Raw genomic sequence first — 26,163 nt, forward strand, 5'->3', positions numbered from 1 at the left:
ATTACAACCTTGGATTCCCTAACAGAAATATCTGATTTGATAACTATGGAGAAAGAGTGGGAAGGAACATTCTAATTTAAGATCAATCCCAATCTCATGGATAACACTCTGTAATGATTCTCGAAAGTACTCACTAACCACCTACCCCTGGAGATAACCTCAATTAGAGACACACATGGCATTTCTGAAAATAAGTCTATAAAACTTATTATATGTTTTGGAAGCAATCTAAACCTTTTAAAAACACACACCAAAAAAAAAAAAAGACACCAGTGCTTTTTCTACAGAAAAATAAGACACGCCCACTCCAACATTTTTTGAGCTTTTATCCTTCCAACACCCAAATCCAAACAAGTTTCTACAACCTTCAGGAGGTATTCCTAATTAGGTCTGCCCTTTTCTATCCTGCTTCCTGGCGCCCCCATGCTTAACAAGAGTTGCAGATGAATAGATCAGGGGTAGTATTACAACGTGTTTACTTTAAATGTCTCCTAAATGTATTTATTTTAATCTCTTCTATGCTCATTTATACAGCTATTTGTTACTATTCACAAATTGCATCCTATTAGTAGGTCTCCCCATATAATCCCAGAGTTCTTTATAGGGAGGGAGCAGGACGCTTTCATAGTAACCCAGTTACTTGTAGTACTAAACTCTGCACATGATCTGTGCTCAATAATCCTTACTGCAAACATCTGAGCCATCTCAGTGTGCCAATAAGGGTGAGTGTCTAACTTTAATTCTTTTTTTTTTTTTTCGGTACGCGGGCCTCTCACTGTTGTGGCCCCTCCCGTTGCGGAGCTCCGGATGCACAGGCTCAGCGGCCATGGCTCACGGGCCCAGCCGCTCCGCGGCATGTGGGATCTTCCCGGACCGGGGCACGAACCCGTGTCCCCTGCATCAGCAGGCGGACTCTCAACCACCGCGCCACCAAGGAAGCCCTGACTTTAATTCTTGAAACTCATCCATATCCTTTAAATTTTCTTTCTCATCTGCGAGGAAAACAGTGATGTACAATGTACAACCAGCCTCTAGAGCTCCTTCATCTACCACTTCTTGAAACAAATTTCCAAAGCCTGCTAATTACAAACTGCTCTTTAAATTACAATAAACCACACGGAAACCCCCAACTTCTTTGGAGTTGTGAGCGACAATCAAGATCATTATAATTTCCACCCACATGGTACACTCATATTTTTTAGATGACAGTGAGTACAACTGGGATGAAAATAAGAATGCTATAAATTCAAAAGGCTTCTTCTGAATGTCCACAGTAAATGTGCGATAGACACAAAACGGTAAGGATACTTTTAGGAATTTCATGATAGACCTTGATATAAAAGGAGACCCTGCCTTTTTTTTTGCGGTACGAGGGCCTGTCACTGTTGTGGCCTCGGCCTCTCCCGTTGCGGAGCACAGGCTCCGGACGCGCAGGCTCAGCGGCCATGGCTCACGGGCCCAGCCGCTCCGCAGCACGTGGGATCTTCCCGGACCGGGGCACGAACCCGTGTCCCCTGCATCGGCAGGCGGACTCTCAACCACTGCGCCACCAGGGAAGCCCTGCCTTTCTTTTTCTTTTCTTGCCATACCGCGTGGCGTGTGGGATCTTAGAGTTCCCCAACCAGGCATGGAACCCGGGCCCCCTGCAGTGGAAGCACGGAGTCTTAACCACTGGACCGCCAGGGAAGTCCCAAGACAGCCTATTTTCACAATCTGGTCTCCATCCCCCTCTCTAACATCACCTGCCACTACCTGACTTCAGACGAGCTCATCAGGCTTAATTTAACCTTAACCTTATGATTTCTCCTCCCACCATCCCCTACCCCCAGCCCAAGCTCCACACACTCCTCCCCTGATTTTGCACACATGGCGGAGGTACCCTAACTAGACTGCCGCTTCCCCTACTCTCTTCCTCACTTTTTTAAAGTGTGGGTTCTCACACCAGACTGCCCAGTTTCTATTCCTGGTTCCTCTATTTACCATCTACTATTGAGCCTCTCTGTGCCTCTTCTGTCCAAAGAAAACAGCCATGCCTACGTCACTGGGTCAGTGTGAGGATGAAATGAAGCAATCAAGGTAAAATGCACTGTAATCAGGCCATAAACATGAGCCACTGTTGTTATCAACCATCAGGACGCCCCTTCCCTGTGCATCCACAATGGTCTCTGAAAGGAAAACTCTTTCTGTACTTTCTGCTCCACTGCTTACAACACTGCACTTCTGACACCAGCTCTGTGGGAGTTCCCCACTGCACCAAGCAATTCTCTGCAGACGCCACCTGGGTGTCCTACAATTTAATTCAATTCTGACACTATCTACCTTGGGGTTAGCAGACCCCACAGGCTAAGTGCTCAGGCCCACACGGCTTCCTTCCCACTCTGGATGCCAATGGCAAGTCCAAGTTGTCACCTGTGCTTCTGACCGACTGGCTGTACATCAGGTTGTTCCCATAACCACCCAATTGGGGTTTGATCATTTGCAAGAGTGGCTCACACAACTCAGGAAAGCACTTTACTTACTATTCCGTTTATTACAAAGGATACAATTCAGGAACAGTCAGATGGAAGAGAGCACAGGATAGGGTGTGTGGGAAGGGCTAAGAGCAGCTATGCGCGTCACCCCCCCCAGCACCTGTCCTTGTTTACCAACCAGGAGGCTCTCCAAACACTTTCAGTTAAGATTTTTATGGAGGCTTTAATTACGTAAGCATAACTGATTGACTCATTGGCCACTGGTGATTGAACCCAATCTCTAGACCCTCAAATCAGGTGCTTGGTTCCCCTGGAAACCAGCCCCTCAAACCTCAGGGGCTTCTCAGAAGTCACCTCATTAACATAAACTCAGGGTGGTTGAAAGGAACTTATTATGAATAATAAAACACACTCCTGGGCTTCCCTGGTGGCGCAGTGGTTGAGAGTCTGCCTGCCAATGCAGGAGACACGGGTTCGTGCCCCGGTCCGGGAAGATCCCACATGCCGCAGAACGGCTGGGCCCACGAGCCATGGCCGCTGAGCCTGCGCCTCCGGGAGAGGCCCCAACAGTGAGAGGCCCACGTAACGCAAAAAAAAAAAAAAAAAAGACACTCCTTTCACTTTTCTCACTCTTAACAGTTAGGAAATCCCAAGAGTTTTTAGAAGTCTTGTACCAGGCACAAATACATACTTCTTTTTATGTCACAAAATCACAACAGCTCTTTATGACTTTCCACTGCACAGTGTCCTCTGGAGGGAAGGGACACTGGCTTATTCCTTTCTGAACCCCCATAGCCAAGCACAGCAACTGGTGTATAAAGCAAGCACTCAATAAATGTTTACTGATACCAGAAAAGCAGGCACAGTCATCTCTCTTAGGCATTAAATCAAAATGGAAGTAGTAGAGATAGTTTGACAGAGAGTAGCTGGCGGTAGGGGAGGATAATCACTCACATCCCTCCACAAATTCTAGAATGCCCATCACACTGCTGGACATTCCAGAGACTTAAAGAATTTACTTCTGTGTAATCAACATTTCCACAGAACAGCAATATTACCTGCTTATACATTTTAGGAAGGAAAACAGGAAAATGTAGATTTTATGGGAGATCCCAAGGCAAGGCTCATTTAGTATTTCGCTAAATACAAACTGTAATCAGCCTACTTCCTGAAAAGAAATATAAACAGGGCTTCCCTGGTGGTGCAGTGGTTGAGAATCCGCCTGCCAAGGCAGGGGACACGGGTTCGAGCCCTGGTCGGGGAAGATCCCACATGCCACGGAGCAACTAAGCCCGTGCGCCACAACTACTGAGCCTGCGTGCCACAACTACTGAAGCCCAAGCGCCTAGAGCCCCTGCTCTGCAACAAGAGAAGCCACCACAATGAGAAGCCTGTGCACCGCAATGAGGAGTAGCCCTCGCTTGCTGCAATTAGAGAAAGCCCGTGTGCAGCAACGGAGAGCCAACAGTCAAAAATAAATAAATAAAATAAATTTTTAAAAATATCTATAAACCACTTCAGTTGTTTTCTTTTAAAATCCATCCCTGGACACTGCATTAGACTACCTAATTATTAAGTATCCACCGTTGCCAAACCCAGGAAACAAAATGCAATGATACCACACTCAGGACAGTATATTTCACCTTCAAAGGCTTTTCAAAAATACAACCAAGTAGTCCCCATCAGTCGTCTGACGTCTCATCAAAAAGAATAAAAGGATTAAAGAAACAGATTTTAATGGGAGAAGAAAAAACTATCAAGATACCAGCATTTCTACCGAAACTTCTTAAATATATTTCCTAACATCTTCTTGTCATGTTAATTTTGAGCTATTTGGGGGCATTTCCACAGTCTAGTCATCAAAGGCTTTATTCTAAGAAAGTTAAAAATATACTGCAATGGTCTGAGAAGTTTACGTTTACAGTCCACATCAAGATTTATTTTTCTCTTGTTCCTTGAAATAAATCTTAACCACTTCTAATTCAAGGATGATGATCTCATGCTTCCAAATCTTTGCCTCTTGCCTTGACCTCTCGCCTGAGCTCCAGACCCCTGGTCCTGGTTGTCAGCTGGATACTACATAAATGTTCTGTAAATGTGCCTGAAACTGAACTGTCCCACATCTCCTCACTAGACCCGCTTCTCTTCCGCCTGTGCTGCTTCCACAACGGTGCTGCCATCCTCCCAGCCGCTTTCCACACCTCCGTCTCCTTTTTCCTCCTCTCCTTCCTCTCCCTCCCTCACCTAGTCAAGCAGGTGCCAATCTGCCCACTCAACTTCTGGAATCCTCATCTCTCCCAAGGCAACTGCCCTATTTCTAGCCCTAACGACCTTCACACAGGTTACTGCAATAGCCTCCCAGACAACAGCCCTGTCTCTCTCTCAACTCTGCCATAAACTGCTATTGGTTTCAAAACCATAGACTACATTATTCCTCCCTAAATTGCAACTCCTTACCCAGAAAACAAAATCCACAGTCGTCAGGCTGGCAAGTAAGGCCCTTTAGAGCCAGCCAAACTTCCTTCTCCAGCCGAGGCTCTCACCACGCCCACAGGGTGACACCAGCTGCCCCATCTACAACACCAGCTGGCTGTCCAGGCACACCAGCATTCCCTCTTCTGCCTCTGCGGGTTTCTGCCCACACCCCGCCCCACCTCCATGCAAACACCCTCCTCCATCCAAGTCCACCTGCCACCGACTCAAACTCCCAGTCACCTCCTGTTGTACCATGTACATGCTTCCAGATTTCACTCCCCATCTGTTCTCCAAGAAGCCATCTTTCTAAGCAGGGCTCTTCCACTTACGGTCCAAATACCATCCCTTCCACTGGGGAAGGCAGCTTATCCCCTTCAACAATCCCCTTCCCCTCACCTGCATCCTCACTGCCCATACTCTTTCTTTCTACTCAAGCCTCTCAACTAAAAATGACAACACCCCAACTAGCTTCCTCGACCTATGGCCTCCTCATTTTCTTACACTGTCCTCTCCTTCCCAGCCAAGCTTCCTGGGGGCACAGCCTACACCCACTTTCCCCAGTCCGTCCACAGGTACTCACTCCTCCTCCCACTGCGGTCTGACTGCCCCTCCAGTTCACTGAAGAGCCTCTCCTCCTGGTCTCCAGAGACCTCCTACTGGCTCCACTTCAGTCCTTCTTGGCTTTTCTGCAGCACTTGTCCTACTGACCAAGCTCTTGTGCTTTTTTTTTTTTTTTCTGTGGTACGCGGGCCTCTCCCGTTGCAGAGCACAGTCTCCAGACGCGCAGGCTCAGCGGCCATGGCTCACGGGCCCAGCCGCTCCGCGGCATGTGGGATCTTCCCGGACCGGGGCACGAACCCACGTCCCCTGCATCGGCAGGCGGACTCTCAACCACTGCGTCACCAGGGAAGCCCCAGCCACTCCTTCTTGACTCATCTCCGTGAGCACACTCTGCTTTGCCTACCGCTTAAACGCTGGTATTCTCCATGCTTCTGGTTGAAGACCTCATGGCTTCACCAAATCCCAAAGCTCTGTCTCCAGAGCATGTCTACCTTCTCTACCTCCAGGATGACAAACCCAGTAAACGTTGATACCCCACAGACATCTCAAAATACACATTCCCAGATTCATTCATCCCACATTTATCGACTGCATGGAGTCAATACATTATCTGAACTTACCCTCCCTCCCAAATCTGGTCTTTCTTCTATATTCCCTCTCTTGGTGAGTGACAGCATCATCTTCCCAGTCACCCAAGCCAGAAACCCACAATCCATCCCTGACGTCCCATCACTGCCCCGACATTCAATGCTACCAAATCCTCCCAAGTCAGCAGTATCTCCAACCTGGCCCCGCCTCCACTCTATCCCCCTCTCACTGTCCTTATTCCTCCTCAATCACTAAACAGCCACTGGGGACTGGCTAGAACTGACTCCTGCTGTAGACATGACTGGACATAACATGTTCTGATAGCCACAAAGAACTTTTAGTGTTTCCAAGCAGCTTTTTTAAATTTATTTATTTTATCTTATTTCTCTGGCCATGCCACGCGGCATGTGGGATCTTAGCCCCCCGACCAGGGACTGAACCTGTGCCCCCTGCATTGGAAGCACAGCATCTTACCTTGGACTGCCAGGGAAGTCCTCCAAGCAGCTTTTTAACTTTATATTTCTATCCTTTTGGGAGACATAAATTATACTTCTGGGAGAAATCTATTACTTTATAGTTCAGCCCATATTTTCCCTTTTGATCACTAAAATTGTTAAAAGCAGTAAGTGTCTAAATGAATGGAATGCCATTGTGTAAATTCAGAGATCCTGCAAATAATGTTTAATGACTGAACATTTAGGATCCGGAGACTCAGTGCTTTACTGCCACAAAATGCTAACATTTTAGTTCACATAAACCATTCTGACATGATACTGACTTTTATAAGGCCAACATTTCAAATTAAAACAAACACAACATGTGAGCAGTTAACTAAATCAACCGTCTCTTCTGTATTATCACATCACACGTTTCCCAAACCGAAAATGCACCACAGAACTTCAGGAATACTAGGATACGTTTAATGAAAAAAACAGTTGTTGCTAGAAAAATAATTTTTTTATGATTTCCATGGCTGAAAGCAAAACTTGATGTAATTATACATTTAAGCATATTCCTTCTAGCTAAAAGAACAGCTGAAAACCTCAGACTCCTCAGGTGAAAAGGAACCACTCCACCTAGATTTATATCATTCTAAATTATCAATAATCCCTCAAACGTTTAAAAGTCCAATTTTAAGGAAAAAGCTTCCCCCATAGCTTCTTGCTGAAATATCCCCTGAAGTACATATGAAATTAGAAACATATGAGAGGGGGCCTCCCTGTGGCGCAGTGGGTCCGGGAAGATCCCACGTGCCACGGAGCAACTAAGCCCGTGTGACACAAATACTGAGCCCGCGTGCCACAAATACTGAGCCCGCGTGCCACAGCTGCTAAAGTCCACGCGCCTAGAGCCCGGGCTCCACGAGGGAGGCCACCGCAATGAGAAGCCCTTGCACCGCAACGAAGAGTGGACCCTGTTTGCCGCACCTAGAGAAAGCCCGCGTGCAGCAACGAAGACCCAACACAGCCAAAAATAAATAAATAATAAATAAGTAAATTTTCTTAAAAAAAGAATCATATGAGAGGAAAGTCCTAAATAAACTGCCCAGATTAAAAATAATCCTTCTCGGGAATTCCCTGGTTGTCCAGTGGTTAGGACTCCGTGATTTCACTGCTGAGGGCCCGAGTTCAACCCCTGGTTGGGGAATTAAGATCCCACAAGACCCCTGGTACAACCAAAACAAACAAACAAAAATAACCCACTTCTCTGGAAAGACAATGCCTCAGTAAGGAACCAAGTTAATCATCACATTCATGAATCATTCGACATGGCCTCTATGAAGCAAAAGTCCCTAGCCCTCAAGAATTTTCACTGTCACGACAGCAATACTTAAATACATGTGTAGCAATCAGAGGACAAGAGATTGTAAGAAATGAGTCTTCAACTGGGTATTTTCAGATCAGTGAATGGAGAGGCTGCTTAAGGCACTCAACACAGAGTGTGGGCAAGAGAAGCCTCTAGAAGTCTGGCATTTGGCTATGATGTGTTAGACAATAGACTGACATTTCATAATAGGATTTAACTTGCTAAAAGAAGTTTTGGTTTTTTTTTTTATATAATTTAATTTTATTTATTTATTTTTGGCCTCATTGGGTCTTCATTGCTGCGCGCAGGCTTTCTCTAGTTGTGGCGAGCGGGGGCTACTCTTCGTTGAGATGCACGGGCTTCTCATCGCGGTGTCTTCTCTTGTGGCGGAGCACGGGTTCTAGGCACGCGGGCTTCAGTAGTTGTGGCACGTGGGCTCAATAGTTGTGGCTCGTGGGCTCCGGAGCACAGGCTCTGTAGTTGTGGCGCACGGGCTTAGTTGCTCTGTGGCATGTGGGATCTTCCCCGCCCAGGACTCGAAGCCGTGTCCCCTGCATCGGCAGGTGGATTCTTAACCACTGCACCACCAGGGAAGTCCCGCTAAAAGAAGTTTTCAAGGAACATTTACCCGGCAACGGTATGTGCAGTTGGAATAAAGCAGACACCAGAAACAAAAGAAAAAATTAGATTTTCCAGAGGAAATGAATACAGCTCCTCACTCCCAAATGTTGCACCAGCCCACAAGCACACATGCTTAATGAGCACAGTGGCTCCTGTCTCAGCATTCTCAGCAAGCAGATGACTCTCACACACTCATCCTGCCCTGTCTTTGAGGAATGTGGCACTCCTGGTGGGCTCTTTCCTAAATAGTTCTTGACACTATATTTATAAATCGTGCAATATAGAAGTTCAGAACAATTAACAGTTCCCTTCAACTTGCATGAAACCCATTCTTGTTGGCACTATACATGGATGAATTAAATACACCACACAAGAGCCCCTTTGATTTTTTGGTGGGGGCGGGCTGCGTTGGGCCTTTGTTGCTGTGCGCGGGCTTTCTCTAGTTGCCTCGAGCGGGGGCTACTCTGGGCTACTCTTCGTTGTGGTGCAATGCAGTGCGCAGGCTTCTCATCGCGGTGGCTTCCCTTGTTGCGGAGCACGGGCTCTAGGCGGGCGGGCTTCAGTAGTTATGGCACACAGGCTCAGTAGTTGTGGAGCACGGGCTTAGTTGCTCCGTGGCATGTGGGATCTTCCTGGACCAGGGCTTAAATCCATTTCCCCTGCATTGGCAGGCGGATTCTTAACCACTGCACCACCTGGTAAGTCCCAGCCCCTTTGATTTCTTTCCCAAGATGTTCCCTCTTCAGGAAAAGAAATAATTCTACATATTCTACATTTCTCAAACGATGACTAATCAACTCACTTAAATTCAACGCTACCCAACCAAATACGACTTAAGATAGCTGTTTCCAAACTAATTCATCTGGCATCTCAATACATTTCATGGAATCCCTTTCAAGCCTTATCTGTTACTTTCCCTCCAATAAGGAATGCAGCTCTAGAATAAATTAACTATTTGTCACAGAACTGGACAGGTCCTTTGAGGAAGAAACTAAAGCCCAAAGCAGCTAGGTAACTCCCATAGTTACCTCCACTATTTAACAAAGAGCAGGCCTAGGAGGTTTCCACATCCCCAGCCCAGCATACTTTCCATTTCACCTAAATGTCTCACTTTCACATGATAGAGAATCTATTACCATTGTTTATCATTACTACTCTTGAAACCAAAAGACATCTGTTTCACTATGTCACCCAACTTCTTTTTCTTGATTATAATTCTGATGCAAGTCTGATCAAGTCTGATCAGTTGGTCAATCAACAAATATCAATGGCCCCTCTCCGTGCCCTGTGCCAGGCACCACACTAACAGTGAAGATACAGTGGTGATCAGGACAGACGTGGTCTGCCCTCATGAAGCTTACAGACAGGATAATCTGGAAGGCTTAAAACTAATGAAATGTACTCAGGTTCCCTGATGCAGCCAACAATGAACTAGAATGCCGTCTTTTTCCAAAGCATCCGAGTGCTTCATAAACAGCACAGTCCATTCATAAAGTAATTCAACTTGCGTCGATGTAACTGTTCAGGTCCCCAAACACAAATCACCACTTTGCAGATACAAACAGACACACCTGAATGAGATGGGGGAATAAATTCATTTTTCAACGCTATTTGTCAAGTGTCACCTCCACTGCTATGACAGGCTGAGAATTTATAGTCAATTTATAAAGGCAAGATATACATTAAAAATAGGAGAAAATTTTATAGTAGTCTCTAAACACACCTGTGATGCTATCATACTTACAATTATGAAACAATTTATAGTCTAGCAATACCTTCCACACGCATTTTCTCATTTAATCCCTCTATGATAGTTTCTTTTAAAGATTACCAAACTGATACTCAAGGAAGTTAAGGGACCTGCTGCAGCTCTCAGAACTGATAAATGACAGATCCAAACGCAAGAGTCTCCCAATTCCAGATCCCTAGGCTTTTCTACTGAACCTCACTGTCTCAGGATAAGCTCCTACCAAATTGTTTTAAACTGATAATGCCAATACCGGTAGAAATAATACTAGTTAACATTAGTTTATTAAACATGTACTCACATGCCAGATACTGTTCCAAGTCTTTCATACGAATTGATGATATTATTTATAAGAGTACATCAGTAATACTACAGCTCAGTCAAATCAGAGGTTTTTAAAGTGATTCAAATTCTTCACAACCAGAATTAATCTAAAGCCAGTTTCAGACAACCAATTTATTGTAAGAAACACACAACCAAAGGGAGGGGAGGCTGGGGGCAGAAAGGGAATAGCAAACCCCAGGACGCTCACATGGCCCAAAGGAAGAGGTTTCCCACCAGATTCCAACACTCGGACCACTTTCACAGAGCATAAGTGACCTCTGAAGAGTTAGCCAAACAGATCACATGACTCACTGAGCTTCTTTCATGCCTGCATTCAAATTTTGCATAAGCGAGCTTGTTTCCAAACTGCGGATGCGTCCAGCAACATTGAAACGCCTAAGAGAGGACACAGACACTCTGTGGGTGGGAAGCCAGCCACGCGTGTGGAACGGGTCTCCACAGCTGCCGCAGCATCTCCCCTGCAGCACGTTACAAAGCTCACATCAATTACCTCATTTGATTCCACCCTATGAAAACCAGAAACAAGACAGTGACTAAGTCCCTAAACAATGAGCACAAGGCGATTTAGACCTTTGGAAGGAAAAAGGAAAGCCCCCAGGAAGAAGCGTAATTTGTCACCCGGTCAAGCCAGCAGCCTCGAGCAAAACTGCAACTAAAATCCTGCACTCAGAGGCAGATCAGACAGGGAGAACAGAGGAAGTTGAAAAGAAAAAAGCTTTCGTACAATGTGTTAACTTTTTCATAAAGGCTTGGGCAAAAGAACCCCACTTCCATATGCCTGCTCATTCTCTTTCCACTGGGGTGGCTTGCTTTAAAGGAGAAAAGAAGAGGGTAAAGACTTGGAGAGGTGGCCTCACGCTTGGTCAGGAGGAATCAGCCCTTTACCAGAAAACAAAGGCGCCACACTGATACAGAAGGGGGGGAAAAAGAAAAGAAAAAGAAAATTAAGCCTCCAGGAATGACGCCTTCCTGATCAATTACACTGAGATTCCCAATTCATTTTGGTCCATAAAGTCAGAGACACAACCTAATTTCCTGCTGTCTTGCATTCTTTGGCTAGGTTATTAGGTTCACTTCAAACCTCTCAACCACTGTCAGTTCTCCATTCAACCTAGTACACTCAAAGTACATGATTAGATATAGTAGAACCTTTTACAAATAATAATGGCCAATATTAATTACTGCTTATTATGTGCCAGGCATGCTACTACTTCACAGATGAAGAAACTGAGGCTTAAAGAGGTGTAATGACTTGCCCAAGACAACACAGCTAGCAATGATTTAACTCAGGCTGCCTCACACGACTGCTTGCAATCAGTCAATCAAGAACACACCACCCAGGACCTTCCTGGTTGCACAGTGGTTAAGAATCCGCCTGCCAATGCAGGGGACACGGGTTCAAGCCCTGGTCCCGGAAGATCCCACATGCCGCGGAGCAACTAAGCCCATGAGCCACAACTACTGAGCCTGTGTTCTAGACCCTGCGAGCCACAACTACTGAGCCCGTGTGCCACAACTACTGAGCCCGTGTGCCACAACTACTGAAGCCTGCGCGCTCTAGGGCCCGTGCTCTGCTACAAGAGAAGCCACCACAGTGAGAAGCCCGCGCACTGCAATGATGAGTAGCCCCTGCTCGCCGCAACCAAAGAAAGCCCGCGTGCAGCAACGAAGACCCAATGCAGCCAAAAATAAGTTTTTTTAATAAAAGAACACACTGCCCTTTTAGCCTGTAACAAAATCCAGTTCCCCCCTTTTTTTTATAGTAATAGCCTCACCTAAAAAGAACAAAATCCATTTTATTTTTTCTTCTTATAAAGATATTTTTAAATTGAAGTACAGTTGATGTACAATATATGTTACAGGTGTAAAATACAGTGATTCACAATTTTTAAAGGTTATAGTCCATTTATAGTTATTATAAAACAGTAGCTATATTCCCTATTTTGTACAATATACCCTTGTAGCTTATTTTATTCATAACAGTTGGTACCTCTTTACTCCGTACCCCTATTTTGCCCCTCCCCGCTAAGATCCATTTTAATGAAAACTGCACAGGAACTAGTGCAGTGAGAATGGATCTCAAGTTGATTTGTTGATATTGGTGCTAGGTTTGCCTTTTTGAAAGGTACTCCTTCTTCTACAGGGCCTACCTCCAAATCCTCTCCACTGAATGGCAGGAATAATTAAGCTTTGGGTACAGTTCACAGGACAAATTTCCTCTAGACGAGACCCACGGTACAGCCGAGGATCCAACCCCACACCTCAGTACAGCAGAACGACCACACTCACGCCAGCCAACTGCACTATGTGCCCACCCCAGACCATTAGGAAAAGCAAGAAAGGAATTCCCAAACCTCAGACAGATCTGAAACGGCAGTACTTCCCCCCAAAGGAAAACAGGCAAGAAAAAGCAATCCACAAGCGTGTTTAAACAAACAGAAACAGGCCTTAAACATACAAAAGTAATACTGTTTCTTTAAGCCACCTACATAATATTTATATTTTCCCATAGCTGGGAAATCACTGACTACAGTCAAGCAACCCCTGAATTCACCTTTGCCATTAAACCTGGATCTGCTTAAACCAATATAACTTGTTTTGTTCCTCATCTCAAAGCTCCACTGAAATTAGAGTCCAAATATACCAACTGAACCTTAATTCCCCTGGAAAGCTCCTTTAACTGTAAAACATCATGGAATGTTAAACTTCATTTTAGTATTGGTATTTTTTTTCTCCTATGTAATGCACCTAGCTATGTTTTCTATTTTCATAAAAATTTTTTGGTTTTTGTTTTGCTCTTTAAGAACTGTATCAGACACATAAATTTCTATGACCTAAATGGCAAACTACCAAAAAAGACATTCCTCAAAACAAGCAACTGTAGGAAATTTTCAGGGTAAATTTGAGTTGTCTAAGAATATAAGGATTAAGGAGAGTTCATAATCTATCTAAAGTCAGAAATAACTCTTCACATCCTTTTGAAAGATTCACTTAATTAAAATACTCTGAAAGAAGAAAAAAATTAAATGAGATCAAATTAGCGGTTAATCAGATTATAACACATTAAGCAACAATTTTGGACACAGGTGAGCCTTAAAGCAGACTGTAGGGACAGATTCCATCTAATTGCAATTTTTCAACCACAAACAATAAGCTCACAGGTAAACAGTATAAAAATCCTCTTTTGTAGGTGGGATTTTTACTAGTTTGTCCTAAACTTTTTTTCAGTTTCCAGTTTGTTTATAAGAGAGCTTAGAATCCTCAAAATTCTACCATAGTGGCTGGAAAACTGATGCTAAATGTATTGAAATTCAAAGATAAGCAGGCACCCCCAGTCACCCTTTTTCACATGGTTACCAAAGACACATCATCCAGCTCCCCACCCTCAATATTCCACAGTGTATTCACAGGATGCTGCTGCTGTCTTAGCAATGCCCTTCCTGTGCTGTAATTATAGGAGTTAAAAAAGGATTTTGCTCTGAGTTTCAGTGATGTCAGCCTGAAACACATTCTAAAGTATTTCCAAAGGCCAGAACATGCAACCACCCTTTGGTACAAACAAAGTCAAAAATAACCTGAAGTTCAGCTGACCACAAAAAAGGGGAAGCATCTACCCAGCTAAATAGGCATGAGACGCAAAGAGCAGTGTTCTCAAGATTTCCACCGACCTAACACATGGTCAAAAGCCAAGAACAGGGACTTCCCTGGTGGCGCAGTGGTTAAGAATCTGCCTGCCAATGCAGGAGACACGGGTTCGAGCCCTGGTCCGGGAAGATCCCACATGCCGCAGAGCAACTAAGCCAGTGCGCCACAACTACTGAGCTTGTGCTCTAGAGCCCGCATGCCACAACTACTGAAGCCTGTGCTCCACAACAAGAGAAGCCACCGCAATGAGAAGACAGCGCAGTGCAACGAAGAGTAGCCCCTGCTCACATAGAGAAAGCCCGCGCGCAGCAACGAGGACCCAACACAGCCAAAAATAAATAAATAGAACAAATTAAAAAAAAATTAGCCATGAACATTGCTCACACCAAGAGGAAGACCCACTCAGAAGTACAAAAAATTAAATTCACCATTGTTTTTTGTTTTGGGGGGTTTTTTGGCCGCACTGCGCAGCATGTGGGATCTTTAGTTCCCCAACCAGTGACTGAACACCCTGCAGTGCTGCAGTGGAAGCATGGAATCTTAACCACTGGGCTGTCAAGGAAGTCCCTAAATTCACTGTTAATTAAAGGAATGCAATAACAATGAGATGTCTTTACGAAGTTTTTCCTCTATCTTAATGACTATACCCAGTGGAGCTGAGGGTGCAGTGAAACCAGAGAAAAATATAGTCTTAAATTGACAATAAATAACTAGAGCCATAAAATGGTTACACCCTCATGCTCAGTAAATTCTATTTTGTACATCTATCCTAAAAGAAAACAATCCAGGACTTCCCTGGTGGCGCAGTGGTTAAGAATCCGCCTGCCAGTGCAGGGGACACGGGTTTAAGCCCTGGTCCGGGAAGATACCACATGCCGCGGGGCAACTAAGCCCGTGCGCCACAACTACTGAGCCTGCACTCTGGAACCCTCGAGCCACAACTACTAAAGCCCGCGCCTAGAGCCCGTGCTCCGCAACAAGAGAAGCCACCGCAATGAGAAGCTCGCCCACCACAACAAAGAGTAGCCCCTGCTCGCTGCAACTAAAGAAAGTCGCGCACAGCAAGGAAGAACCAAAGCAGCCAAAAATTAATTAATTAATAAAAAAATAAAATGAAATTTAAGGGGCTTCCCTGGTGGCGCAGTGGTTGAGAGTCCGCCTGCCAATGCAGGGGACACGGGTTCGTGCCCCCGTCTGGGAAGATCCCACATGTCGCGGAGCGGCTGGGCCCGTAAGCCGTGGCCGCTGAGCCTGCGCGTCTGGAGCCTGTGCTCCACAACGGGAGAGGCCACAACAGTGAGAGGCCCGCATACCACAAAAAAAAAAAAAAAAAATTTAAGAACATATTGCTCTATTTATAAAATCTTAAAACCTTTCCAGTACAAATGACATGCATATGAGAAACTACTCATTTTTTCAGCATATACAAAACAAACATGGAGCCAAATTTTGGACTCAGATCTTGCTCTTTACCATGGATAAGAGTTGATCTAACTAAACGGCATGAGAGCAGGTTTCAATCTGGTTTGTTCATTGAATCCCTAGCACAGCCTAGGCCATTGTGAATATTCAATAAACAGTTGGGAAATGAATTTAGGAAACTCCTTTCACAATGCACACACACACACACACACACACACACACACTCTGCCCAACCTGCATTAATTTCATGAAAACACTTTGCTGCTTACATTCTAAATCTTTTAAATCCAAGATCTTCTAAATCTATTCTTCTGGTCTCCAATTGCCCAACTCATCCTTTTTCCTTCTCTTATTATCTCACTTTGTTTAGTATCTGGCAAAAGAACTGAGTGTTGCAATATATAATTGGTAAATTATCTTAGCTGATGGAATCATGTAGCAGCAGTGAGCAACTACAGCCTATAAAATGCAGATTACTCTGGCTGTGTTAATACTCTATGAAAGAATGAGCCCTCTCCTCTGTACACTGAAGGCACAGTTGCAGCTAGAATGCCATAAGGATGGTTTTATCCTATCAGCTCACGAGTGAAAAAAAGGGAAGTCCCCACACACAAAAGTTTCACAATCTCAAAATGCTTGTATGTGTGACCTAAGCTAGGCTGAAAAGAAACTATACCAAACAGCAAATGGCAAGTTCCTCTTCACAAAGAAAAATCTTCCCAGTGGGTCTGGCTGGTACCACATCCATTCACCTGCAGCCATCTCAAGGATGGAGATTCACACCCCTGGCAAGAGTTAGCGCAAACAGCACTGTCCAACAGTGATAGAACGCAAGCCACTAACTTAAAATTTTCCAAGAGCCATGTTAAAAAATAAACAGGTAAAAATTAATTTTATTTGACTCAATATATCCTAAGTATTATTTCAACACGTAATCAATATTAAAAAATTATTGTGGTATATTTTATATTCTTTCCTTTGTCTTGGAAATCCAGTATGTATTTCAGACTCACAGCCTCTCTCAAATCAGGTGAGCCACATTTCCAGTGCTGACAGCCATATGTGGCGAATAACTACCTTATGTGGCAGCACAGTTTTAGAATGATGGTCACTTCTAGTTTGTGACATTTTTACATTTATTTCACATTTTAATCTTTTTTATGGACTCTGACATCTCTTTCCTAGTGTGTATCTGGGCCCTCTCCATGAAAAATATGTATATAGCAAGTAAACAAAAACCATTTCGCCTAGCCACTGAGAGGCAAACCACAACTAACTATAGGATGATTATGTTTCTGCTGGAACACAATGATCTACAAGTTGACAACAGATGTCAACAGAGAAATGTGGCTTGTTTCTCAGCCAACGTCTCCATCTAAATAGATGTAATAGCTTTACCAGACTTTGCACAATAGGGGTGATTCCTGAAAAACTGTAAACAGTTAAAAGGCCCCTTTTACTAAAGGAGCTAGCTCTTTAAAGAAAAATGAGAGATGCTTTAATTTGTGTATTTGATAAGCTTTTTAAAATTTACTAAATGAGGCTAGGGACATTATTTTTTCACTGCTCTGTCCCCAGAGCCAGATTTGGGCGGGGTGGGGGGGTGGGGGGGGGAGATACAGATCCTCTTTACCTGTCACCTTCTCAGAGAAGTCTTCCTGAATCACCAATCCGAAGTACACACCCCTCCCCTCAGCCTTCTACTCTTTCCATTCACAGCAAAAATAAACTGTTTGCAAAAATAAACTCATCTGTTGCATGAATGAATGAGTGGCTTTCTTAAAATAAGGGAAAAAATCGTTATATCTAAACTAGAAGTAACAGATATCAATCTGTTGATATCAGATCAACAGATATCTGATACCTGTTGATAACAATATCATCCTTTTTTAAATGGCTAAGATACTGTGGAGGCTTATGTCTAGTTGGGAGAGGGGGGAAACTGTGTACATTTGTGTGTAAAGGAAAACGCACAGTACCAAGTACTGGGACTTCCATCCAGAATGATGAGTAGGCTTCCATTCATTCCATCTCCTACTAACTGCCAGGTATTTATTTTAGACCCTGGGTAAACGCGTTAGTCTCTGTCCTAAACAAAATATAATAACAAATTATAATTTTTGCTATGAAGGGAAAGAGCAGAGGACTTTAAGAGGGAAGGGTGCCTACTTCGGATTGGTGGTTCAGGAAGACTTCTCTGGGAAGGTGACACGGAAGCTGACAAGGGAAGAGGAACTAAGGGAAGCAATTCCAGGCCCAGGTTCTGTGATGGGGAATAACTTGGATACTGAAGGCAACTGAAGAAGGCTTAATAAGACTAGGGTCCTAGTTACAGGCTGTTATTTAAAAGTTGCTGCATCAGAGAGCAAACAATAAGCTGAGCCTTGTTATATAACATATGATATAGGCAATACTTGCTGAGCCAGAATAAAACCTCCCACAAGGCAACATATATATCAGCTCTTCAATGAGACAAGGACGCAAACGAGCCAAGTTAGCCAAGACGTACCTTTGCAAGCATATATCTTATAATATCCAATGTTGTCTTTCACCATGCCTTCCAAAGAGGGGTCTGGCTAGCTAATGACCCTGGGACAAATCAGAAGTGAAACACAAGCCTCGAACTGGGGCCTTTATCAAAAGGCAGATATTTATGTGGGAAGCTGGCAGTAAGCAAGAACTGTTGCTCTGGGCTAGAAGCTGGTGATCAGGCCACACTAGAAAGCATTCGGTCAGCCTAATATTTTTGTCCCAGAAAAATGAATGTTTACAGTATGACATGCACTGACTGCCAAAGGAAGTCTAAAAAGAATAACCACATTATTGGATATTTTTAGCTTTTCTTTTCGTAAATGTTTTGTGTCACTGCTTTCCAAATAATTCCAAATCCTAAAAATTAGCCGGAAGAAGAAATGAGGTAGAAAGTGTATTGCTCATGTATGCAGGTATATAAGATTGGTGACTAATTTCCTTTTGAAATTCAGTCAGAGGAATGTGTCTCTTTGAGTCCTGCTCACACAAACACAAAATTCCAATGGATTAATACTGTGCAAGGACAGAATATATTGGACACGGCAACAAAATGTGCACATGACTGTGCACCCGGCTAAACTGACTGCTGGGAATGTTTATATTCAGTAATATAGGGATTCAATGTTAGTATAAAAGTTTAACCGAAATACCTTTAATGTTATAAACCATTGTTCTTTGCATCCCTACCCCCCGCGGTCTATCACCAAAACTTCTAATGAATGGAAACACTGAATAAAACAGTGCAACTCATTACTGTTGATTCTAGCAATAAGACACAGAACCAGAGAACCACAGAAATATTTAAATTATGATAAGGAAAAAACCCAGGGGCAAACTTGAGGCCTGTTATGCGGAGTCTCACAGGCTTGCCTTATTAAACCATTCTTCAGTTTAACTTTTTTAAAAGCGTGGATGGTTCAGAAGACAATTTAAAGTTCTTCAAGACTTCCTGACTATTCTAATTCTAAAGCGATCACAGTGTCATGTCTTATTCCTATTATCTACACAAGGCTCAAGCCTTAGCTTACAAAAAAAGCAGAATAAGACATGCTGACAGATTATATTAATAATTTTAGTCCATTTCTTATTTATTTATTTTATTTATTTATGGCTGTGTTGGGTCTTTGCTGCTGTGGGCGGACTTGCTCTAGTTGCAGTGAACGGGGGCTACTCCCTCATTGCTGTGCGCGGGCTTCTCATTGCTGTGCGCAGGCGTCTCATTGCGGTGGCTTCTTTAGCTGCAGAGCACGGGCTCTAGGCGCGCGGGCTTCAGTAGTTGTGGCACGCAGGCTCAGTAGTTGTGGTTCGCAGGCCCTAGAGCGCAGGCTCAGTAGTTGTGGCGCGTGGGCTTAGCTGCTCCACGGTACGTGGGATCTTCCCAGACCAGGGCTCGAACCTATGTCCCCTGCACTGGCAGGCAGATTCTTAACCACTGTGCCACCAGGGAAGTCCAACAATTTTAGTCCATTTCTACTCCTGGAAGCCTGAATGTGTAGAAAAGGAAAATTATGGTAACAGACTGTTGACATTCTTGGTTCTGCATGAAACAAAATGGTGAATTCAAAAGTATGAATTATGAACACTGTAATGAAGATATATGAATGACACCTACCGGGTGTCAAAGTTTTAAGAAACTCCTAAATTATAGATGTCCATTTTGCAAAAGGAAAATGGAATATTAAAATTATTTTGGGGGGACTTCACTGGTGGTGCAGTAGTTGAGAGTCCACCTGCCGATGCAGGGGACACAGGTTCTTGCCCCGGTCTGGGAAGATCCCACAATCCGCGGAGAGGCTGGGCCCGTGAGCCATGGCTGCTGAGCCTGCGCGTCCGGAGCCTGTGCTCCGCAACGGGAGAGGCCACGACAGTGAGAGGCCTGTGTATCGCAAAAAAATATATATATATTTTTGGGGGACTTCCCTGGCGGTCCAGTGGTTAAGACTCAGCACTTCCACTTCATGGGGTGCAGGTTCGATCACTGGTCAGGGAACCAAGATCTCGCATGCCGCATGGTTCGGCCAAAAATAAAAAAAAAAAACAAAAATTATTTTTATAGCCCAGAAGCAGCAAAAAGGAGACCGGAATTTGAGTCAGGAAAACGAGTTCTGCCTTTCCCCCACCTAAATGGAGGTCTTTGGTGAACCACTTAACAAGGCCTAACCTTTCATTAGGTTAATGTTCAGAGGATTCTTGGAAGAATCATGAGACAGGGTACATTGAAAACCCATAAAGAGCCAACAATTATCAAACCAGGAAAGAATTCATTCATTTCAACTAATATTTACTGATGGAGGCCCTGGGGATACAGCAGTAAGCATGACATTCAAACTACCACCAAAAAGCCACACATGTTCATTCCCTCTATATCTTTCAGACCGGTTTTTAAGCCTTTTCCTTTTTTTTTTTTTCTTTCTTAAAGAGGGCACCAATATAAAATAAGAAAGAAAATAACATTTTTGGTATTCTTGGAGAAAGAAAGAAGTTGGGCTATGTTCCTTTGCCTGGCAAGAGAAGAAAGAAATTTCTCAACCCCCCTTCTCCCCATCCTGCTTTTACCACAAACATCTTGATTTCCCTGGATATTTTCAAGAGTTCTAGAAACCACATTTTCCCGGCTTTTCCACCAGGTGGTATAGCACCAAAAAAACTCACTATTATCAATAATAGATCCTTCTGACAACACTTCTCTTTCCAACTCTCTGAAGAAACGATAAATTTCACTTCTACACCATATGGCAGGAGTGCCCACCTAATTCTTACAATCACCAGCGTAAAAAAATGAAAAAAGGCTTATCTAACCTCAGGTAAAAGAAATGTTCTGTATTAAGAGCGCCTTGCTTTAAATTTAACTCACAAATCTTATCAGGAATTTAACAGACTCACTCTAAATAAACCCAAATGCCCACAAAAATTCAATTAGAACACCTTCTCCAACTGGCAAATAAGTCCTCTAACTCAGCACCCTGTATGTGTTATGTTAGAAGGGGAAATACACAGGCAATAAAGTTTCAGAATATACTGTGAAGCTCTTTAAGCAAAGGTCTAGGTCTTACTGTCCTGATTTTCAGCACAATCTTCAAAATACATATTGATGTCAAACCAATTCTAAATACTAAATAAGTAACATTAAATGAGTATAATATATATATACTAGATGAATATTACATAAGTTAATGAGTGTAACATAGAAACACCGTGTATAAACCCAGAAAAAAATATTTTTACTTTTTTTTTGAATAAATTTTTTTATTTATTTTATTTATTTTTGGCTGTGTTGGTTCTTCGTTGCTGCACACGGGCTTTCTCTGGTTGTGGCGAGCGGGGGCCACTCTTCGTTGTGGTGTGTGGGTTTCTTGTTGCGGAGCACGGGCTCTAGGCGTGCGGGCTTCAGTAGTTGTGGCACGTGGGCTCAGTAGTTGTGGCTCACGGGCTCTAGAGCACAGGCTCAGTAGTTGTGGCGCACGGGCTTAGTTGCTCCGCGGCACGTGGGATCTTCCCGGACCAGGGCTCGAACCCATGTCCCCCCTGCATTGGCAGGTGGATTCTTAACCACTGCGCCACCAGAGAAGTCCTATTTTTACCTTTAAAGCGTTTTCATACAAGTTCAACCTGGATACTTCGGCCCTTGTCAAGGAGCATCTCACACCTGGAGAATTCAAGACCAGCTAGTGTTTTGGAGATACTAGTCACCTCCGGAATAGACTTCAAACTACCACAACCATCTCTGACAATCTCTATTCCAAGTGTCAAATGATGACAGCAAGAAAGTAGAGAAAGGAAAGAAAGGGGAGGTCAAGAAAGAAAGAGAAAAGCGAAGTGAAAAAAGCACAAGGAAATGCAATCCTTCTACGAGTGATTGGAGGGTGGTTATTTCTGACTTCGAAACCTCACAGCAAACTCCTGTCCTTAAAATACACTCCACTAAAAATAAGATTTCACTTGCTATGGACCGAATGTTTCTGCCCCACCCCTGCCCAGTTCACATGATGAAGCCCTAATGTGACAGGATTTGGGATGCGGGGCCTTTGAGAGGTAACCAAGTCTTGAGGGTGCCCCCCACACAATGGGATGAGTGTCCTCTTAAGCGGGAAAGAGGCAGCCCTTTCTCCGGGTGAGGACACTGCCAGAAGTCGGCTGTCTGCAAGCCAGGAAAGGGCCCTCATCAGAACCCGACATGCTGGCACCCAGATCTCAGACTTGTAGCCTCTAGAACTGTCAGAAACACATACTTGTTGAAGTCACCTAGCTCGCGGCACTCGTTACAGCAGCCTCAGGTTAAAGTGACTAGTAAATAGTATGGCTTTAAGCCTTAGAAACAATAAAGAACAGAGACCTACTGAACCAGAACTTCACTTGGGGTTAACTGCTACTGAATAAGGGTACCCGACTTCACTCTTGCCCTTCCCTCTCCCCTCTCCCCCCTTCTTCTGGTTTGGAAGTTAAGAGGTTCAAAAAACTTCCGAATCGTAACAAGAAATTTGACCTCATAAAGTGGTTAAATAAACTTTAAAAGTCTGGCAAGGAAACCCTGACACATTACTCCGTCCTCACCCCTCCCAGAAGGCATCACCCGGCCCTGAACGATTTTCCTTGCTTCTAGTCTCTAGAAGTAAGTCCGATGGCGATGTCTGGAGCGCGCCTACTGTTTTTTAAGAGGAACCAATTTGTTCCGGTCCAGCCTTCTCTCATCTGATACGAGCACGTCAGGGTTGGCAGGGCTTCCTTGGTGTGGCTCCCAGGGCCAGGAGGCCGCGGGGTTCAAGCGCCCGACTTCGAAGTCTGCCCAAGTGTCCCGTTTCGGGGTAACCTCCCTGACACTGTCACGGTCGGCGAAACCGACCCAAGTCTTCCCATCTTCTCCCAAGTCATGCTTCCCACACTGCACGCTTCCTCCAAAAAAGGAAGAAACCAGCCGAAGGCTCAGCTCTCGCCGGCCGATCCTACCTAGCACCGGAACTTGTTTGCAAAACATTCGAGGCACCTATACAATTGACTTTACTGGAACCGCACAACCTTGACTCCCGCTACCAAGATTTAATGAACGCCTGCTCTGGTCTGGCCAGGCGTTCCTCTCAGCGCTTCCCCACCGATACCGCCACGAGAGGCGCCTGGACCGGGAAGGTAGGGGAGGCCAGGTCCCCACGTCCTCTCCCGGGTGTTACACGGCCCCCAGGCCACTCCAGGGGCCACAGGCCAGGGAACGGACTAATAGTGGGGGCCGGCGTGAGGCCCGCGAGGGGGCGAAGGGCGTCCCCAGGCGCAGAGGAAAAGCGGGGAGTGGCCGGCGGACGCCTCCTGGCTCTCAGAACTGCCCCCCCAGCCGCCGACCGCCGGAGGCAGAGCAACAGAGGCCATCTGCCGCAGCAGGCGGGAGCGGACCCTCCGCCTCCCCGCCCTCCCGCCGGCTTCCCTCCCCAGGGAGCCCAGCGCACGCCCGCACGCGCAAGCTCAAGGCACTACCCCGGCATCCGGAAAGACAGAAATCCCTTCTCGGAGGTCTCCTCCTCCTCCTCCTCCCTCGCGAGCATCCCCCCACGCGCCCCGCGGAGACCCGTGGACTTGGGGGTCCCGCCGCGCCGGGACTCCCCGGGAGCGACCGAGCGCCGGCTACTGCGCCTACCGGGCACGCCACTCACTTGCTGGCCGGCGCGGGGCTTGCCCTGGGGCGCTCTCCTGAAGAAGGAGGTCCTGGCGGTGAAGAAGAAGTCCTCGGCGTCCTCCTCCAGGCTGCTGTAGCCGCTGCTCATGCTGCTGGTCCCGTCGCGCGCGGGCCGCCTCCCCGGGGAGCTGGCGGCCAGGCAGGGGGTGTCGCGCCCGCCCGCCCCGCGAGGTTCCCGGCGCGCGGCCCCGAGCCGCCGGCGGGCCGTCCTGCTGCAGCTGCGGCCGCCGCTCAATTCGGCCGTCCGCGCCCCTCCTGCCGCCTCCCGGCTTCCCGGCCCGATTATGGGCGCGGCTGGGGCCCTGAAGCTCCCTGCGACCCCGCCCCTGGGGCCCCGCCCCGAAAGGCCCGGGACGCTCCGCACGCTGCTTGGGCACTCCCAGCGCGGCTGCAGGTGGGGGCGGTGCAGCCGGCTTGTTCCAGGCGTGCTGCTCTTCCCTAGCTGTATTTGGGGAACCCCGGGAGCCCCGCCACGATGGCTGCGTCTGTGCTCCCGGTCGCTTCCCCAGCCTCCCGGATCCTGCCAATTCCTCTGAGATCAGTCCACCCGCCCCACGCCCGGCTAACTCGGGTTTGGGGGAGGGCCCAAGCAGAGCAGGGAAATTTCTCCGCTGTCCCCGCACTGCTCGCCCCTTTTCGGGGTCCAGCTGGTGGCAGTGGAGATTGCCCGGCCGAGAGACCCCCCCCACAAGACCCTCAGGCGTCCCGCAGCCGTTTCGCCCCGTCCTGAATTCCGGCAACTCGGCCCTCCAGGAGAGTTAAAAGTTAGCTGAGACGAATGGGGAGGTAACGACTGGCTTGAGTTTATTCAAATGAAAACATCCTTTCCGGAAATTCAGTTGAGCTTCGGTCTTTCCCTCTCGCCCTTCTTTCTAGTGAGGGTTCATTCCCAGATAAGGACCGCCAAGGTCATTATGATCTTTGAGGCCACGTGGTGCGAAGGGGGGTGAACTAGTTCTGCAGTTCGAGTACGTATTAATTAAACGTGCTTTTTAAATGTCCCCTTCCACAATCCTCTTTAAACCTACAAGGCATGATTTCAGCGTTAGGGTGAAGGGTTCAGGGAACTCTATTCACCCTCCTCAAAAAAAAAAAAAAAAAAATCCCTATTTTCTGAATCCTTTCTGTCAGCTAATCCTCTTTTAAAATGCAAATTTTTCCTCCAAGCCACCTGTGGATGTTAGCCATTTACACCTTGGTGTTATTGAATTGATTTAAATCACACTAATTTCCTTGCAGAGATCCTGACCGAAAGGTTGTTTTGAAGTTTCAGCCCTGCCGGTTTCAGTAAGCCGACTTTAGGAGAGGTTTCTTAGGAGGGGAAGAGACGGGTTAGGAAACAAATTTTTCAGCCATTATAGCTAAACTTTCTTGCATTATCTCCTTTAGTCCTCAAAACAACTCTATAAGGTAGTTAGGACTATTTTATGCTCATTTTACACCTAGAGCAGCTGAGGCTTAAAGAAAGGAAGGGAGCTGTAAGGTGGCAGGGCTGGGATCATTATGATCTAAAGATCTTCAGATACACTTCTAGGTCCTCTGCTTGGTCCTTGTCAGCCATGGTCGCTTGTGGAGTAGCTGGGAGGGACAGCTGGCCCAGAGATGAGAAGAAGGAGAGAATTGGCTCTTGAGTTATCCTATTTCAGGCAGAAAGAAGGCTTGCATACCTGCTCTATCTTCCTTCTGGCTTACATCCAGTTTGCAAAGTTGTCTATTAACCCAAGGGATTCACAGCAACCCCAGGAGGCAGGCCTTGGAGTTACAGCCCATTTTAAAGATGCAACATTAAAGCCTTCCCAGCCACACAGCTACTGAATAATTAGAAACCAGGAATTCTAATTCTATACTGTTTCACCCAGTCTAAGCTGATCCCTATGTATGCCATGTACATAACCTAATGTAAGGGAATGAGATGATATACTTACTTTATGATAGATTTTTGTCATTTGGTTTCCATTATTTCATTAACATAATCCTCATTAAATACTCCAATTTAAGAGTCATGTGTATGTTAAGGAATTTAAACAACGTGTTTTACTGTGAATGGAAAGAAGGAAATAACCCCACACAGAACAAATTATTTTACGCAGTTTCTGAATATTTTGAAGAAACATATTAAAAGAAAAAATACATTAAAGTGCTTTGTGATCCACCATACCATAAATAGGATTTTTTCCTGGTATTGTTTTTAAGTTCCAAAGGACAGAATTTTTATACCTGTCAGCACACCATTAGAATCAGGTGTACCAAAAAGGCATAATTGAATAATGAAGTAGAAGCACTGCTTTTAA

The 26,163-nt window shown here is 45.4% G+C and overlaps 1 protein-coding gene across 2 annotated transcripts in view; it reads right to left on the minus strand.

The window, feature by feature from the left end:
* Positions 1 to 26,163, minus strand: part of RASSF3 (Ras association domain family member 3) — a 152,343-nt gene that overhangs the window by 48,961 nt on the left and 77,219 nt on the right. Inside the window, exon 1 of one of the 2 annotated variants that reach the window (XM_030866392.3) lies at positions 23,850 to 24,396. The exons of the other annotated variant lie outside the window; for it this stretch is intronic. Within the exon in view, the coding sequence (XP_030722252.1) occupies positions 23,850 to 23,960 (111 nt within the window). The 5' untranslated portion in view covers positions 23,961 to 24,396. Of the gene's footprint in view, positions 1 to 23,849; positions 24,397 to 26,163 lie in introns of those variants that run through there. 2 annotated transcript variants of the gene reach the window in all.

Source organism: Globicephala melas, chromosome 10, assembly GCF_963455315.2.
Source record: "Globicephala melas chromosome 10, mGloMel1.2, whole genome shotgun sequence".
Taxonomy (NCBI): Eukaryota; Metazoa; Chordata; class Mammalia; order Artiodactyla; family Delphinidae; genus Globicephala; species Globicephala melas.